Source organism: Chinchilla lanigera, unplaced genomic scaffold, assembly GCF_000276665.1.
Source record: "Chinchilla lanigera isolate Chin_1 unplaced genomic scaffold, ChiLan1.0 scaffold00031, whole genome shotgun sequence".
NCBI classification, from domain to species: domain Eukaryota; kingdom Metazoa; phylum Chordata; class Mammalia; order Rodentia; family Chinchillidae; genus Chinchilla; species Chinchilla lanigera.
This window is the reverse complement of record NW_004955432.1, coordinates 22,589,998-22,609,730: the sequence shown is the minus strand read 5'-3', so window position 1 is coordinate 22,609,730 and position 19,733 is coordinate 22,589,998. Positions and strand designations below refer to the sequence as shown.

General features: G+C 37.6%; 1 protein-coding gene and 1 long non-coding RNA gene across 2 annotated transcripts in view; both read right to left on the bottom strand.

The window, feature by feature from the left end:
* Positions 1 to 14,562, bottom strand: part of Capza2 (capping protein (actin filament) muscle Z-line, alpha 2) — a 30,195-nt gene extending 15,633 nt beyond the window's left edge. The window contains exons 1-3 of the mRNA XM_013515922.1: positions 14,491 to 14,562; positions 12,018 to 12,081; positions 7,078 to 7,129 (exon numbers count right to left, since the gene is read on the bottom strand). Of these exons, the coding sequence (XP_013371376.1) occupies positions 7,078 to 7,129; positions 12,018 to 12,081; positions 14,491 to 14,562 (188 nt within the window). The remainder of the gene's footprint in view (positions 1 to 7,077; positions 7,130 to 12,017; positions 12,082 to 14,490) is intronic.
* LOC106148901 lies at positions 150 to 7,057 on the bottom strand. Its single transcript, XR_001234653.1, has 2 exons — positions 5,662 to 7,057; positions 150 to 4,880 (listed from the first exon to the last, which is right to left on the bottom strand). It is a non-coding gene; the product is annotated as an uncharacterized LOC106148901 (long non-coding RNA).
* Positions 14,563 to 19,733: the final 5,171 nt, after the last annotated feature.

The window sequence follows — 19,733 nt, the reverse complement described above, 5'->3', positions numbered from 1 at the left end:
ACTGCCTGGTACAGGCTGGCCTCAAACACACAGAGCTCCTGCCTCAGTCTGCTGAGTGCTAGGACTACAGAAGTGCATGACCATATCCAGTTACGATCTTATACTATTTATAATACAACACAGGTATAGCTGTTTATCACATTTATAGATTTTTTTTTTTTTTTTTTTGCTGTTCTGGGGATTGAACCCACAGCATTCACACTAAATTACATCCCAAGCACTTTTTATTTTGAGAGAGGATCTTGCTCAATTGCCCAAGCTGAGATCGAACTTGCCATCACCCTGCCTCAGCCTCCTAGAGTGCTGGGAGTGTACTACCATGTCTAGCTTAGGTAAGGACATTTCAAAAATTAATTAATGATATCTAGCCTTCAACATTTAGCAACATAAAATTAAATTAGTACATATAAGTGGTCATTTCACTCAAAACCCTGAACATAAAGATTACTGATATATATCCAATTATTCAAGTACTATATATATTTAATAAACCAGGAAACAGACTACATACTATAATAATCAGAGACATCTATGATCAAAAGACTTACAATAGAAGAAGAAGAGACAATGGATCAATATAACCATAACACAAGGTAGAAAGTACCGTAAGAGAATTACTAATAATGAACTGTAATGAAAAAATATACTTTAATTCTGTTAAGGAAAGACAAAGGAGAAGAGCACTGGGCCTAATTCATGATGTATGTGATCATGAGAAATGTGCTTAAAAGCTGAATCAGTTCTGGTCTTGTAGAAATTAGAATGATGGGCAAGAAAGGAGTATTTCGGGGCTGGGGATTTAGCTCAGCAGCAAAGTGCCTGCCTGGCAAGCGCAAGGTCGTGAGTTCGATTCCTGATACCGGAAGAAAAACAAAAACAAAAAAAGCAAAGAGTATTTCAACCAGTGGGACCAGAAAGCGACAACTTCAACAAGCCCGGCACATAGCATGTGTTCAGTCAGTGACAGCCATTGAATAGAAAAGATAAGACTTGAATGATGGAGTCAAAGAAACTTTTTGAGAAACAAAGTCGAAGAAGTACTTCTAAAGATCAATGTGGCGGTAGTACGTATGGCAAACTAGGCAGCATACCAACAGCCAGAAAAGGCAGTTAGGCTACTGCTACTGTCCATGTTAGAAGTACAGTCTAAGCCGGGAAACAACGGGACTGGCTGAAGAGCAAAGCCTTCTCCCTTCCACAGGAGTAAATACGTCACCAGATAATTAGGCAATTCCCGTCTAGGAAAAATTCTCACAGCATGACAAATTATCTAAAAATTACATAACATACTGTATGGTACTCTATTAAACCTGTAAGTTAAGAAATTACTTCCACTTACTAGAAAAGATGGAGAATTGTAAAACTTAATAATAATTTGTCTCCAAACTTAATCTACTTTGAAGCTTTGCAGACTCCTGCGGATGGTCAGATGTCCACTGATTTTTTGGGTACATTCAGTCCCTGACTTACAAACACTGGAGTTGTGAACTCTCGTGGGTGTACTGTAACGTGTAAGACTCACTCTGTCAGACACAAATGAGTCAGACTTTTGAGCATGCTCGTGGCATGGAACGCATTTGTAGGTCAGCGACTTACTGTATTCGCTTCCAAGTCTCCCCCGAAAGGAGTGTTTTGTTGAGCAAAACATTATGGATAAGTGACAGAAATATGGCAAAGCCGGATTAAATTACCATCTGTCAAATTCCTGACACTGCATGTTCAAGAAAGATGAGGGTAAATATAGCAGCACAGGGAGTGGGAGGGAGAAAGCAATAGCTATTCATGTTTTAATTCACTAAAATTGTAATTTTCCTAAGAACAGCCTCAGTGTAATCAAGCAGCTACTCACCTTAAGTGATTTATTTCAAAAGCATGCTTGTAAACTAAGCTCCTTCTGCTCAGAAAACTCCATGCATGCACTCATCATTCACTCATCCACCCCTCCATCCACACAGATACTTACTGAGGTCTTACTACTGCATGCTAAACAGCCCACTGGACCTGGAAACAATGGTCTCCCTGCCCCTGTAGAGCTCTGCAGCCCCATCACCCGTTTCTAAGTGATCTGTTACTGTAGATTTGTACACTCTGCTATTATCCATTCATCACGTCATATCTAACACTTTTCTGCATGCTTTCTCCTCAGTTTAGCCACATCCTTTTCCTTATGTAATACTGAAACCCTGGTCATCATTTAAGAACGGTATCCAAAACTACCTCTACACAGAACATCAAAATTTTCTTCCTTCAGTGTCCACAGGCCTCTGATACGCTTCTATAACTAAAGTTTATTTCATACACGTTTGGCTACCCACTGGACAATCACTAGGAGGCTTATTTGCTCATCAGTTAAGTATGGCCTTCTTTTGTCCACTGAATAAAAAAGGCTATTTATGACTATTTCGAAGTGTTCTAGACTTGACAGTAACAACTCTTCAGTGAGTCTAATTTTACTGTGAAACATACTGTTTGTGTACTTCTTAGGTAAAGATGTCCGGTTAGAACCACAACAGCCCTGTTGCTTCCCTTCACCAAGGGAAGAAAAGGAAAAAGATGAAAGATGAAGCAACAGGGCAAAGGTGGAAGGAAGGAAAGTATGTGTATGTGAAAGAGATATAAAAGAAATTCAACACTAAAAAAAAAGCAATTTTTGAATAAGAAAACATCAGTCTATGGCTATAGGCTTTTTCCAGCAAAACTGTACCAGGACACATTCTGAATGTTCCTGTGATGCCTTTTAAGCTTATGTGCTGAATTCTGGACAGGCGCAGTGACAGGAACTTCATGGTCTGGATCTAGAATGTCCCCCAGGGTCTCACGCACTCACAGGTAAGGGGCCTGGATGGTGACTGGGTCCCAGGGGCTCTACACTCATGAGAGGACTCACTCATGATGACGTCACACCCACATGTGTTCCCAGAGGGCAAGGCCTAACTGGAGGAGGTGGAGCACGGGGCACGACCTCGAAGGGCGTGCTTGCCTCCCTGGCTGTTCTCTTTGCTGCCTGCTGACCACTACAGTGTGAGCAGACTCCTGCTCCAGGCACCCCTTGGAGCTGGCAGACGATGGGCTGAACCTTCTAAAAACTGTGGGCCAAAAGCAATCACTCCTTTCAAACTGTGGAAGTCAGGTTTGTGGCCCCGTGAAAAGAAAGTGGCAACATAAATACTGATCCCAAATGTGGACAGAAGGCAAGTCCATCCCTGACCATGTGGTTCAGAAGCCTTTGGAACTAGTTTGCAGGAAGATTTGAAAAATCTGGAGATGCTAGCTAAGCCCGAGAGCGCTTTAAGGCAAGTCTGATGGGAAATTCTATCAAAGCTCTGAAAACCAGAATGCTAATAGAAATGTGTAGAGTGAAGGCCAGGCTCAGAAGGTTTCAGTCAGAAACAAGGACTCCACTGACTGCTGCACTAGAGGCCACATGTGCTACATTCTGGTAAAAATTTGTCTGCATTTTGCCCATGTGCTGAGATATTGTGGGAGACTGACATTAAGGGTGGCAGACTAATCTAGTGGAGGAAATTTCAAGGCAGCCGAATCTTCCGGCTGCAGCCAGAGTGCTTCTGGCTACTTTTGGCCAGACTTACAGTGAAAATCAGGAGCCAAAATACCCATTTGAAGAGTCTACAGGTATCCCCAGAAAGGATACTCATACAAAGTTTGGCAAAGGAGGGCATGGTCATTAAAAAGGTTCACACTGAAAATAAGCCAAGCACTTTGTATCAGGACGAAGGAAGAAGCCTCGAGGCGATCTGAGGAATCAGCAAGACCTTGCCCTCACAACCTCAAGAGCCAAGCACCCCCAGGGCACCCTGCTCAGAAGGGCAGCCTATGGGACTGGCTCCTGGAGATCTACAGTGCTCAGAATCCAGGCACCTAAGAAACCTCTACAGCCACGCAAAGGAGGCCCAGCTGTTGGTCAAGGGAGATCACTGAGTCACCCACGACTGCTGGGTATGGGCGTGCAAATGTAAGAGCTGTGGGGCTACGCAGGCTTCCACCCAGATTGCAGAAGGCCTGAGAGGGCAGCGCAGGAAACTGTGAAAGTTAATCCAGAAGGGCACTGGAGACCCCAGGAAGCTGGACAAGCCAGGCAGGTGCACTGTCTGCTGAAGAGAGCCAAGGCCGTAAGTGCAGCCATCCCAAGGGAGGGACCACAACGGCTGCACCAGTAGTGGACTGGAGGGGGGCTTCCCCAGCCCTGTGGGGTCCACATCTCACAACGTGCACCTGGTGCTGGACAGGAACCTGCAAGACTTACTACGTACTCTGCGGGGGTTTGGTCCTGCTTTAGTCTGACTCCTTCCTATCCCTGTATTTCTCCCTTTTGAAACGGGACTTTACCATCTGCCATCGTACGTTAGAAGTGTTTAACTTTCTGATTTCTATAGGGGCTCACAGCTAAGTTTGCCTTGAGGACCACAGAAGACTCCTGACTTGAAAATTTCAGCAGTGCCAGAACTATTACAACTGTGGCAACACTCAGAGATAGACTAAATGCATTCTGCATGAAGATATACACACAAGTTTTCTTCAGGCCTAGGATGGAATGTTACGGTTTGAACCTAGAATATCCCTTAAAAGTCTCAAGTTTTCAGAGGTGGGAATTTCCAAAGTTGACTGGGTAACAAAGGAACTACACCCATAGTTAAAGGTGCTACTAGGAGATGGGGGCTGATCAGAAGAGGTAGATCACGGGGGGTGTGACCCTGAAGTGTGTACTTCCATCCCCGGCTCCTCCCTTTACTCTCTGGTTCCTGGCCGCCAGGACGCAAACAGCTCTCCTCTGCCAGATACTTCCACCGTGCCCTTCTGCCTCCGAGCCAGCTGACTGTGGACTGAGTCCCCTGAACGCCGTGAGCCACGGTGAAGGTCTTCTGCTTTCATCAGTGCGGGGTGTTTTGTCCCGGTGAGGAGAAAGCATGAAGGGTATTTCAAAGGTAATTTAGAATTAAGTAAGGGAAAAAACTGGGTAACACTATTTTTGTTCCAAAACTGTTTCACAGAGAGGACACTCTGAACCAGAATAATATCATTATAAATTCATTTCCTAGTTTAGAGTGTATTTATGAAGTTTATAGACACCTTTAGCATTCTACAAAATGATCTCAATAATTAGTTTTGAGATATTGGGTACAAAAAATATGAAATCAGTAACTGTTTTCTCTACTAATTCATCTAGGCAGCATGACTGTGTAAGCACAAACACATTTAAGAAAATCTGAAGTGCACATTAAAGCTTTTGATGTTCTGCTTTACTTGGGGTCATATATTGTAAGCACGACCTTGTTCTACCATAGTTTCTTATTTCTGAAAGTTCTCATTTCCTTCAAGAGACCAAAGTATCATGTTTTCTACTTCAATGTGCCTACCTCTTGAAGTATATAGCATAGTTGTCCAAGAAACTGGTTTACAATAAAAGAAACCTAGCTCACAACAACTGTCAATCAGGATGAGCAGGAAAACTCAAATACTTTCATTCACCCTGACTCAGATATGTGACTACTTACATAATTATGGATGCTTCTCTCACTTTCACTAATCTTTATTCTGAAAAACTCAATCAAAATTGTTTCTAAACTGAAAAAAAACCCACTAATTATTACATCTACATGAAACCCACTCGCTTATTTAACATAGAACCCAAAGGAAATATACCTTCGAAGCACTGTTAAATGCCTTCTTTGAATCCATAAAGCAATTTCATCAACACAGAACTGCTATTATGAAGAAAACTGATCTCCCTAGAGCAGAAAAAATTTCAACAGTGCTTAAAAAATTTAGAGTATGTGGCCAATTTATTTAGAAGCTGATAACTCAAACCAAAGTATAAACCAAACCAATTTCTATAAAGCACTTTGAACCAGTCACAAAAGGTCAAATATCATACTATTCCACTTATACTTACGTGTCTAAAGTGGTTAAATTTATAAAAAGTAGACTGGTATGGTTGCTACAGGTAGGAAATGGGGAGTTATTAAGCGTCAGTTTGGGAAAATGAAAAGAAACAAAAAAAAAAAACCTTCTGGAAATGGATGATGCTACTGTCACACAAGAAAAACGTATGTTGAGCCAACTGCCTGCTTACTGGTCAAATGGTAAATTTTGTTATGTGCACTTTCCACAATAAAAACTGCTTATAAAAGTAACATTTTAATCAGAAGCAAAAGCAGGTGTCCTGTAAGTAGGGTTAACCATGAAGGCCAAACTTATAAAACAAAGCCTTCAGCTGTAAGGCAGTTAGAACGAATGCCCTCCATTAATAAGGATTCCACATGTTGAGTAGTATGCTAGGAAGAAAAGTGGCTGACTGGATGAATTAAAAAAATTCCAAGGTACTTAAAATCTATATACCATTTCATTATTTGCAAATGAGGAATGGGGTTGGGGAGCTTAAAACATGAGTTTCCAGACTATTTTGGGAGGTAGGGGAGGATCAATTATTTCTCTGAAATCTATGCTGGTTGTGAGACCCATGGTTGTGGTCATTGGTCCGAAGGTAATGTATCAGGGTTATAACTGCTTAGTTTTTTGAACTGCTCAAAAATTTGGTAAACATTTACTGTTAGGTACTATGTTGAGCATTTATGGATGAATAAAGTAAACTGCCATACCTTAAAGAGCTTAAAAACCCATTAGGGTCAAACATAGTAAAAAGGAAACTCTACATAAAAATTAAAACCATCTCCATTTAAAAAATAATTTTATCCAAATGTCAAAATGTAGTATTTACTGAGTATTTAAGACACTAAATTGTCAAAAATAAAATGACTATTTCCTGCTATTGTGCCTACGAGTTCCTTTGTGACCAGAAATCTTTCCCTTCAAGGCTGGGGATGTAGCTCAGCTCCAGAGTACTCAGCATGCACAAGGCCCTGGGTTCAATGCCCATGGGCGTGCACATACGTGTACACACATAAGCAATTCTCTTCAAACATAGCATATATATATAAATAATTATATATGTTACAGATAATTTGATGTTCAAATCTCTGTACCAGGAATTTGTGCTTAAATACCACTTCTAAAACATCTTTTCCTAAGTCATTTTAATTGTTAATTTTAAATACTTACTGGGCTGCTCCCTCCCTGAGGAGATTATCATTATTTAGCAGTAACCGAACATCTGCAAAACAAATATTGTTTTCTATGTTATTTATGTTTGAAGAACGTATAGAATACAGGTTATTTTAGTTATGTATTTAACTCCCCCCCGACCCCAAATGCAAGCAAGATCAAAATGTCATTCTAATGATCAAAATATCCAGAAATGTAGAGCACAGTATTTTAAAGAAATAAAAGATTTTGGTTAGAACACAGACAAGGGAATTAAACAGAAATACACATAATTTTGTATTCTTAATAGCAGATGCAGGCAGACTGCACTGTATCTCCAAATAACTAAGGTAGAGATAAGCTGTATCAGAAACATGGTATAATAAGATCTGCAGAAAAGACTGAAGCCCTCTTAGTTTGGCAATATAATCATCAGTTTTAAATTTGGTCTACAGAAAAAGTGATTAAACAGTGACAGTTTGTGATCAGTCTATATACATAGGCATTTCTGTCCTTTGATAGGTCATATTCAAAGAACAGATAACTAATTTTACTTTCTTTGACTTAATAATCTTGCTTTGGTTGATTCTTAATCTGTCCTAATTTTTTTTTTTTTTTTTGGTGTGTGGTTTTTCTCCGGTACTGGGAACCGAACTCACGACCTTGCGCTTGCCAGGCAGGCGCTTTTGCCGCTGAGCTAAATCCCCAGCCCAAAGTTTTTGTTTGTTTGTTTGTTTTTGTTGTTGTTGTTTTTCTCTGGTACCGGGAACCGAACTCACGACCTTGCGCTTGCCAGGCAGGCGCTTTTGCCGCTGAGCTAAATCCCCAGCCCCTGTCCTAATTTTAGAGAGGAGGCTGGACGTTTTCAAGGTGATATGACCATAGATAATAATGCCCTAATTTTAGACTGTATTCTTACATAGACATTTGACTACTAATCATTAAAAATACACTCAAAAACAGTAATTTTTATTGGAAAATCCAGTAACTTTAAAAAACACAGAAGAAAAAAACTGTATGTACTTTCATCAGTGCTATGGCTTGTGTTTCAATATCCCCCCGAAGCCACATGTGGTACCGAGTGGCTTTTTCAAAGGTGGCTGGATCTGGAGTGTGTGACACTGGGACTGAGTCATGGTGCAGTGCTGGGTTCAAGGGCACTAGGGTTAAGGTGTGAATCCTACTGCCCTGAGTGACCTCAGTAAGATAAACAGGGCAGAGACATTACTAAGGTCCCTCCTTGCTTCTGCTGCCTCCGACCCCCACGCACCGGTGCCCCTCGCGTGTGCCACCCTGCCCCACAGCCAGCCCACTGCAGCGTGGACCTTCCATAACCTGTAAGCCACACGAACCTTTTCCCCTTTACTTTCGGGCCTCAGGTATTTTGTCTCAACAGGGAAAGTAACTAACACAACCAGTAAATAAAATTCTATTCTGGTCTTGATGCATTTTCTTTCACTATTTTTCTTAAGCTCTTGGCTGTTTTATATAGTTGCTATCATATGGTACACAAAAAACAATATACCACTTTCTTACTAGAGGAAAACACAAATAACCAAAACATTTTCCACTAAGAAACTGGTTAAATATTTAAACAGACTATTGTCTTTATACACAGTGAGACATTCTTATACTCCAACAGCCATTAAAAATGCAGATACCAAGGCACCTGCCTGGCAAGTGCAAGATCCTGAGTTGGATTCCAGGTACCAAAAACAATTTTTTTAAAAATGTAGATACCTATCTATAAACATGGAAATACACTCATAATAAAATAAATAGGAAGGGGAAATTCAATAGGTACAGTATTAGCATATTTATATATTGTTATGTATGTTGAGAGATGTGGTAGTTCAGATGGAAAACTAAGAGGCAGTGTAAGCATGTTTGTGCGTGTATGTGTGTGTGTGTGTGTGTGTGTGTGTGTGTATGTCTTTTTCTTTTGGTGGTGGTGATGTATACTGATCCTAGAGATCTGTGTATGCCAGGCAAACACTCTATCACTGAGTTATATCCCCAGCCCTTTTAAAATTTTATTTTCAGACAGTCTTGCTAAGTTATCTAAGATGGCCTTGAACTTGAGGTTCTGCCTCAGTCTTCTGATCAGCTGAGATTACAAGTATGTGCCATTATGCTTGGCCTGAATTTTGCGATTTTTAAGTAGTTTTTGGCATTCTAGAAATTTTTCAAATGACTATAAATCATGTTTACAAAAATAAGCCATTTCTAAAGAAAAAATATTGTGTATTCACATACTTTTCACCAATAGGCTCTGGTTTAAAAAACAACTCAAACTGGGCATGGTGGTACACACCTGTAATCCCAGCACTAGGGAGGCTGAGACAGGAGGATCACCTGTAGTATGAGGCCAGCCAGGGCTACATAGTGAGTTCAAGGCCAGCCTAAACTATACAGTGAGACCCTGTCTCAAAAAAACCCAAAAAAACAAAAAAACACCAAAAATCTCTTTGCTAATTACTAATAGTACTGAATTTCTAAATTAAATTATTTTAAAATATGGACATTTCTGCCTAAATTATTTAAATAACAGACATTTACAATTATGGTTATTTTTATCCCCCCAAAAAACAAATTGAGAAATTCTTTTTGATAAATGATTCTTTTATCTTCAATATTTTAAATATAATAATTGTATCATGTAGTAATTATCCTTTTCAATTCCAAATGGAAATAATTTAAAAGTAAGATCTATTTGAGCCAGGAAAACTCTACTGAAAAGAAATAACATGCTTCTGTCATAAGGAGAGTGGAAGAAAACAGAAAATCTTAGAATTTGAGTAAAAGCAAACGTTGCTCTTAGAGAGGGAACTGGGCTGTGGCGCCAAACCAGGCTGCCCTTCAGAACCCACCAGTGCTGGGCAGGAGGCTTTAAAAGAACAGGAAGTCAGAACCCGAGCCTAGGCCTACTGCTATCCATTAGTTTTTGCGAATGAAGACCAAACACCCATGTTTCAGTGGTTCTACTACAAGAAGCCTATGAAATAGCAGTTAGGAAACAATGAACTGGTAAGATTTTATGATTACGATTTTTGAATTTTTTTGATTCTCATGGAATCGTTCTGACACCAAGATTTTCAACAAAAAGTCACAAAAATAAATTCGTAAGAGATTTCCCTTTCAAATACAATATTCCTTTTAACTCTAAAATACCTTCTGAAAGTTATTAGATAAATCCAATATCCCACTCCCACTCCACCGTTCTTTCTAACCCAGGCCAATTTAATGGCTCATTTTAAGTGCCCAAATTTAATGCGCTTCAACAGAGAACATACCAATTCAATGTCAATTTCACATGCAACTTAGAAACAAACAATTTTCGGTACTCACACATTCTTTTTGGACCTTGCTGATTAATTTTTAAAATATGAAGGTCAGGTATACCAAGGTAACAACCTTATATAGGTAGCTTTTCTTAGAATTACTTTTTTTTTTTTTTCGCAGTACTGGAAACTGGACCCAGGGTTTTCACACTGAGCTATATTCCCAACTCTTAAAATTTTTTAGGACACAGTCTTGCTAAGTTGCTTAGGCTGAGTTCCAACCTCCCATCCTCCTGTCACAGCCTCCCAGAGTGCTAGGATTACAGGGATGCACCACACACCCGGCTCTGATTTATTTTTATTTCTACGAACTGTTCAAGGTGCCTGGGAGCTACTGACCTTAGTCGTTTTACCATATCAAATTACACGCCAAGTTTGACATAACCTGAGATTATATTTTTTAATCCCCCAACCACCAACTGTATTAATTTAGGTATAGGTCATAGAAAATATTAAAGCACAAGCTAAAAGCACAAGAAGCAAAATACTTTGTAATTGTCTCCAACTCTTCTATTTACCACCTGAGATTTTACAGTTCTCTTAACAGCAGAAGTATTTTAATTTCCACATTTTTTTTACAGTTTAGATTTTCATTCTTCCTCTATGTGTGTGCTCAGTGGTTAAATTTTAACATAATGTAAGAAATGTGAAATGTAACTGTATGCACTGTCATGTTATACTTTGTTACAGTTTGATTTAAAGAATTTTCAAGATTAATTTTAGCAGTTTAATTTTTACCTCATTTTTTTTGCTTTCCAACTACATCTTAAGTGGTATTACATTACATTTATACTATAAACAAAAATGAGTGACTAACTTTAAAAACATATTTAAATAGTGTACTGAGTAGGATGTTTAAAAACAATCAATTACACTGTATGAACAGACCTTTTAACTTAAGACATTGTAAAGGCAAATATATATACACACGAGAAATAACAATACATTTATAAGTCCTTCTAACTTCTCTGAAGAGAGTATTTTGGGCCACTTTCTAGGCGATTCTCTCAAATCTGTTATCCTTACTGGTAAGACATAGATACTGTCAATCTTTATAGCAAGTAGGACATTCTATAGCAGTAGCAGGTTCTGGTCTATGGGTGAATAATTATAAAATGCTTGCCAATGAAGCCTAAAGAAAAGCATACTGCAAAATGATTTACAAGATGTAATTTAAATAACAAATGGTTTTTACATTTTATCATTTTCTATGCGTGAACATATTTTCCCCTTTATATTGGCCATTCTATTGACCTAGTAGGCCGTTCTTTAAAAGAAGGCTTAAAAATGTACTTTACAATCATAAAACGTAATTGTTTATAATTATTTAACTGTTCTACTGAAGAAATACCTATTTGCTTTTTATTTTACTTAAAATAATTTAGCAAAAAAACAAAAAACAAAAGATTTTTTTAAATACGTTAATTTATTAGAATTGTCATATGTATCCTAAATACAGCTAGCCATTACAAAATCCAGATTGACAAAAATTTTGATGGTAATTCAGAAAATACAGATTTTTCTCCACATTCTTCTCAGCTTATTTTGGTAGGTAGGGTTTTCTTTTAAAAAGAATGTTGATATATCAAGACTTAGTTTTACAAATTAAATACTTACCATTAAAAACCTCATTAAACTCTCCAGGAGGGGCATGAATGATGAATTTTGCTGCTATACGTACCTAAAATAGAAATGGAGGTATAAATATTCCACAGTATGTATCTGCTAGGATAATTAAAAACATGCAAAACTATACAATTTCAAGGAAAATGACTTGAAGTATTAAAGACAGTTACACTTCTTCAGTCAAAAACAGTTTTAATCACTTAATATTATAACATACAAGCTGAGTCTACATAAAATATATACTTTAATACACAATGATTCTAGGCTGGAACAGATAAACATTTTCTTATAATCAATTTTATTTCTTTTACACTAGTGAAAAAAAGTCAAGAAAATTTATGTGTGAGGATGTATTTACATACATTAAAAAAATTTATTGCACTTACAATGTCACAAATCAATGAAACTACAGAAAGAAAGAAAGAAAGAAAAAAAAGAAAAGAAAAGAAAAGAAAAGAAAAGAAAAGAAGGAAGGAAGGAAGGAAGGAAGGAAGGAATTAAAGAAAGAGGGGTCTACAAAGTACAAAAGGGTTAATATGAGGCATGAGCAGCCCTTAGGAAATTTCAGTGTAATGGTAAGTGAGAAGGACAACATCAACAAGTGCTGTGAATTGCCTATTTTGAGACAATAAATGGTATCCTGACTATATGATTACTAGTTAATGAAAATGTATCTGAGAGGTTAAACAATAAGCCCAGCGTAACAGTTTAGTGAAGAAGCTGTACACAAAAGCACCGTGAAGCAATAATGGCAAAGACACTAGAACGACAGAACCAATTTTGAGCAAGAATATACTTGAGAACTACCAACTGCAACCCTGTTACGTACAGCCACAGTCATCAAGACAACGTAGGTTTAATGAGCAGAGAGACAATTAGTGGAAGAGAACTGAAAGTCCAGAAATACACGCACATATACACAGTCAAGGGCTGGGGATTTAGCTCAGCGGCAAAGCGCCTGCCTGGCAAGCGCAAGGTCGTGAGTTCGGTTCCTGATACCGGAGAAAAACCAAAAAAAAAAAAATTAAAAATTAAAAATTAAAAAAAAAACAATATATACACAGTCAAGTGATTGTTAACCAAAGTACAAAGACAATTTACTGGAAAAAGGACTTATTTTCAACAAATAATATACTAAAACAATTAAATATTTGTGAAGAGGAAAAGAAGAATCTCAACCAAGACTTCACAGTTTACATAAGAATTAATTCAAAGCAGATTGTAGCTCTACATAGAACTAAAATCAAATACATAAAAGGAAAGAACATTTTAATGATCCAAGGTTAGCCAAAAAAGTTCGTAGACATGACACCAAAACTGTAATCCATTATTTAAAAATTGACAAGGTGAACTTTATAACAATTAAAAACTTTTGCTGTTAACAGAATGAAAAGACAAGCTGCAAAGTGGCACAGATAGAACAGCATCCCTAATTCAAAAATCTGAAATCCTGCAGAATTTGAAACTTTGCCTTGCACTAAGCTATTATCTTCAGGGCTCCATTTTTTATTTTGAGACAGGGTCTTGCTAAGTCACTGAGATGCCCCACTGGACTTGAAATTCTTCTGCCCTCGCCTCCCAGGGTACTGATGTAACAGGAGTATGCCGTGACACCTGGCAAGAATTTGAAACTTTCTGAGTGGTGGCATGATGATCAAAAGGTTTTTGGATTTTCGTATTTCACACTGGGGATTTTTAACCAGTAAAACTTATACAAACATTCCAAAATCCGAAACACATTTGTTGCCAAGCATTTCAGATAAAGGATACTCAAACTGTATCGACAAGTTACACATCCAATAAAAGATTTACATCCAAAATATATACAGTACTCTTAAGACAACTACTTAAAAAGAGTAGTGATCAAGAAGAGCTCAGTAAGTCCACCACCAAAGGGGATATACATAGGACAGATAAGTACCCCAAAAATGCTCAGTATCATTAATCACCAGGGAGATAAATAATGAACACATGGAATGCTACTGCGCACAGCACAGGAGTAAAATATAAAGATGGACAACATCAACTGCAGAGGAAGATGCAAAACAACTGGAACCCATATATTATATTGGAAATGCAAGACTGTACATAGTATAGAAAACAGTTTGACTATTTTTATAAAACTAAGCATGCACTGTAATAGTCCCATTCCTACCTATCTTCTTAAAGTAATACAAACACATGTTCACACAAAAACAATTTCTCAAAGTACTTCTTTAGCAATAAAAAGTATTAATATATGCAACAACTCAAGTGAATCTGAACAAATAAACCTGTCTCAAAAGGTTAAATGGAATAGGATCTTTTTTTTTCAAAATGAACCTAATATCCTAACTCACTAAATACCATAGCTTAGAAACACAGTAAACTGTGATACAGGGAATATCTAAACTCCTAATCCCATGGGTGGCAAAGAACTACAGCTCGCAGGTACCGTGCAGCATTTCAAGAGCATTATACCTACCACATGCTGGACATGGTGGCACACGCCTAAAATCCCAGTACTACGGGCAGCTAAGACAGGAGGGTCGTACATTAGAGCCCAGTCTGAGCAACTCAGCTACTTAGTGATATGCAGTATAAAAACACAATCTAAAAACGGGTGTGAAGGCACCGGGTGTTCAATGCCCAGCGCCAAAAGAGTACCACACGTACATGGTTTGCTGAGAAAGACCCAAATTCAAAGTCTGAAGGAAAGCTCTTGCTGAATGCAGGGTTTTTACTTTTCAGATTTTTACTAGATGACACATAAAAACTGTACAAAAAGACTGTGTGAGGGCTGGGGAAATAGCTCAGTGGCATAAGCGCCTGCCAGCAAGCGCAAGGTCATGAGTTCGATCCCTGGTACCACAAAAAAAAAAAAAAAAAAAAAAAAGATTGTGAAACATGTTAATAAAGACAGTAAAATATTCCTTTTGTAAACGTTTAGAAATTTGAGGTATTTTTAAAAACATTCTTAATTACTTATACACTAAAAACAAGCAAAATTAAAGTACCGCTAACAAACAGTATACATACAACATGAGTAGTAATGCAATTAAACAGCTGCTGAGCTTAGATCATTTAGAATTTGTTGGTTCTATTTTGAGTTGTCATCACAAAAGCAAAAATGATCTATACCCAATACCTCCAGTTTGGCCTCCTTTATGACAGAATACTATTCCACAATACATAAAAACCACATTTTCTTTATCCATTAATCTGTTGATGGGCATATGGGCTGTTTCTAAGATTTTGCTATTACGATCTGTGCTGCTCTAAACATGCATGTATTGCTGTGGTAAGATGTATTTAACTCTTTCAGGGAGATACCAAGTAGGAGAAAGCTGGCTCAAATGAAACTTCTACTTTTAGTCAAATCGCCATACTGCCCTCCACAGTGGTTGCACCAATCTACACTCCCACCGACAGTGGAGAAGGGTTCCTTTTCCCCCACAGTCTCAGGAACATTTGTTATTGGTTGATTCTTGATGACAGACATTCCCTCTGGAGTGAGACGGAATCTCAGTGCTGTTTTAATTTGTATTTTTCAAATAAGCACTGATGCTGATCATTTTTTTCCATTTATTCCTTTGCTGACTGTACTTCATGTGAAAAGTGTTCATTTCAGATGCCCATTTTTGGATTGGTTCTTTAAACAATTTTTGGGAGACATTTTGAATTTTTAAAATTATTTATTTTTGCCCACTTCTAAATCCAAGAAAAAAAAAATGGTCTTACAAGGTACCAGGAAATAGTCCCAGGAATGATTACAAATAATTTCTGAAAGTAATTGAAAACATATTTCCTCAAAGTTTCTCTAACTCACACAGAGCTATATAGCATCTACCCTTAAAAATTCAGCTTTTTTGAAGAACCCAGGGAATTACTAGGTACATGAGTGTTGAACTTTTTCATTAACTATCATCTTCCTCCATATGATATTCTTCAAAGTCCTTTCATATCAAACTGGAATAAAAGTCAGGGAAGGACTACCACTTTTACAGTACTCCTAAATTACAATTATGGATGAGGGTTGGTGGGTCTGTTGGCAAGGGCTAACTAAGGGAGACATTACCCGTCTACGGCCAGGGATGGCAAAGTTTCTAGAGTTTTCAATGACAAACAGCTGGCTGCCACAGGCTAGCTGCCAATGGTGATGCTAACACAGCTGGCAGCTGATGGCATACCTTACAACAGCACTGCAAAGAAGCACAGAGCAGTCTACAGCTAATTCATTGGTTTCTAGGGTTAGTCTGAGGTAAAAATTAGAAGACTGTTATTTTTTTCTTGTCTCTCTATTGGTTCAAAACATTATTTTGTGGAAAATACAGATAACAAATATAAAAAATATGTTCCAGTCTGTTGCACATCTTGGAGTGATTATAAAGTCATTTACTCAACAGAGAAATGCGGCAAATTTAAAGTACCATCCAAAATATTACACTATATGAGCCCTGAAAAAGTTACTGTCCATCAAACATGTAAGCTAACACTCAGCAAAGTGGCACATGCAAAGTAATATCCAAAATATTAGTATGCTTCATGAGCGCTGAAAAATTTCTGTCCATCAACAATGTGAGCTAACATGAAAGTATTACTAAAGTGTTGCTGAAACTTTACATTTTGTACACTGTTTATGTTTTTTTAAAAGCAAAAACAACAAAAAACTGCATTCTACAATCCAAGCACCAAAGTAAATAATGATAGTAAAAGATAGTAACTCATAGAATAAGAATCTACTGAGTCCACAGTGACATAAAAGAAATGAATGAACAAAGCAGGCAATAGAAAGCTCACTGCAGTAGAATGCTAACAAATGCAGAAGGAATGACTAAACCAGAAAATTAAGGGTTACTACCATAGCAATTCTTGCAGTCAAAAATTATCAACAGATGCTAACTTTAGTGGGCAAAGGTACTACACAAAACAGGGAATTTACATGGTTTGTAGATATTTCTGCATGTGATAATCACAAAAGGATAAATACCAATTTTATATTGAGGAAACCCGCTCACACCACACTTTTACCAAATTATCAAAAGTATTAAGAAAAATAAATGTCATATTCTTCCTGAGTGGATTCACTGAGAACATATATATCACTTCTGTGATATTCCTGCCAAAAATTCATAGGCTGAATCTAATCACAAGGAAACAAACAAACCAAAAATGGAGGCAGTCTACAAAACTAGTAGCACTCTACAAAACAGTTGGGCTTGGTAGTGCACACCTGTAATCCTAGCACTTGGGAGGCTGATGCAGGAGGATCCACAGGAGTTCAACATCAGCTTGAGTTAGTGAATTCAAGGCCAGCCTGAACTACAATATCAAGACCCTGTCTCAACTATATCTCAAAAAACAAAAAAAAAAAACAAAAAGAGTGAAGGTCATGAAAGATAAGGACTAGAAACTGCCAGATTAAAGACCAGAGAGAGAGAGATTACAACAAAATTCAACGAGGTTCCCCTTTGGCTTCTGGACCAGAAAAGTGGTGGGAGGTAGTGACTAGAGTGACAACTAGTAAAGTATAAACAGGGGCTGTAGATTACAGCACTGTACAAATGTTTGGTAACTGTACTAGAGTTAAGTAATAAAATGCCCTACACACAATGAGGTACTTAAGAGACTTGGAAAAACAATTTCCTTTCCAGTCTGAGGTTGTGATGATTTTCTACTATAGTTTTCAAATGTCCCTGTGTTTAGATTTTTACTATGTCCAGGATTGATTTTTGTGTATGATACGGGGTGGGAAATGGTTTTTATTATATTGCCATATGGATAAATTAAACATTTTAGTACTATTTGTGCAAGAAACTGAAAGAGTAAGTAAGATTCAAAAGGTACACAAGGTACTGTGAAAGGGAAAGAAACTGCTCAAAATGAAAGAACAACTGGGATGGGGAAAGGAGAAAAGGAAGAAAGGGAAAATTGTGTGTGTGTGTGTATACACACAAAATACCTAAGGTAACTGTGCTACTAATTTCTATTAGCTCAGTGAAAGGAACAGTTAGGGCTTATATTGTTTGATCAATTTTGCATGCCTGTATATTGTAATCTGAGCAACTATTTTTTAAGACAGCAATATGCAATGTAATAACCATTGTTAATTTCCTATCATCTTGTTTTGAAATTCTGTATTATTTTTTTCCCTCTCTTAAAAAAAAAAAAAAAAAAACTTCTCCCCAGTGGACCCCTGCAAAACAAAATCAAGTTTATATATTGAGCTTTACTTTTAGAATATGAGCTGCTTTTTTATTTCAGTCTGGGATATGAAAACCACATGTTATACATTGTAATAAATTCCAAAAATTCTTCTGAAAAGTGAAGAACTTTGTGGTCACCATTCATTGCTAGAATGGACTTTCTCAAGTAAATTCTATTTTCAGTAACATCAGAAGACATAGTAGCAGGAAGAGATATACCATTCAGTAGAGGCTTTGAATAACACTAAGAAAATATCAATGTAAGTAACATGGAAGACTAGGAAAGTTCATATCCTATTCTCGCCATTGACAACTCATTTTGTTTAAATACTTCCAGTGGTCATGTCTGGCAGTAATGAATGATTCACCTTTATAAACAAAACTCTACCAGGGTTACTAGGCACTGTTGCAATTCACAGTGAGCCACAGGCTCCTTAAAATCAAGTTAAGCAATACTGCACTACAGGGTTCTAATTACTCGAGTTCTGGTTAACTAAAACATGACCATATCTACCACTTTTATTTGCTTATAACTACTTTAACCACCTTAAGATGCTGGAGACTCAAACTGCTCCCTTTATAAAAATAAGATAAATGGGTCATTTTCTGATATTTCATCCATGGTTAAATATTTAAAAGGAAATTCCAGCCAACGTGATTCCAGAATCCTCAAAGTCTAGCAGTGACTCAGGCTAGAAGAAAAGAAAGCCAGAGAGACTTTACCTTTACACTGCTTTACCTGAGTGCTTAAATGGTGCCTGGCAAATGGCAGACTCTCAAATATTTATTAAACAAACACTGACTCTTCCTTCACGGCAGGACCCCTATGGTCCCTGCCCCATACTCAGCATTTAGTAACAAGCTACTGATCATGTGTTGAATAAATCTATAAGCAGTAATATACTGCCACTAGGGTCAGGTATTAGTATCTCAATAAAACGAACATTTCAGAGTCACCACTTAAGCAATTCTGAATGCAAACTGTCAATTTTCAAGTTATCTACATGCAATGTTATAAAAACTTGTTACACTATCTGCAGTGCACTCGTTCACTGCTCACCAACAGCCCTTTCCACTCACTTGGCCCTGCTCACCCCAACGTCAGTGACAGGCACAGGAAGAAGAAGCTGCATGACTGGTTGTATGCAGTTGTGATCTTGGATTTTATTCAAATCAAGGCAAGGTTAAATCTTCAGGTTGGCTGGTTGGTTTCTTTCAAAACCATAAACCTTATTTACGTATACTGAACATAGGGTCAAGCATGGCTAGCAAACTGTCATTGAGCTGCCCCTTTACCCCTGCAGCTCAAGTTTTTAAAAAGGTGACACTGAGGGAAGTGAGATATATCACTTTACTACCTTTTTAAATCCCTGCCCTATTACATAAAATATTACCCCCAAGTATTCTTTGACACAGCTATTACTATTCTTAATTTATGGAAGAGAAAGCAGAGATTCAGAACTAGGGTTGAATGAAATCTCCAGAATACTCTTAAGTCCAGGGCATTTTACATAGTTGTCTC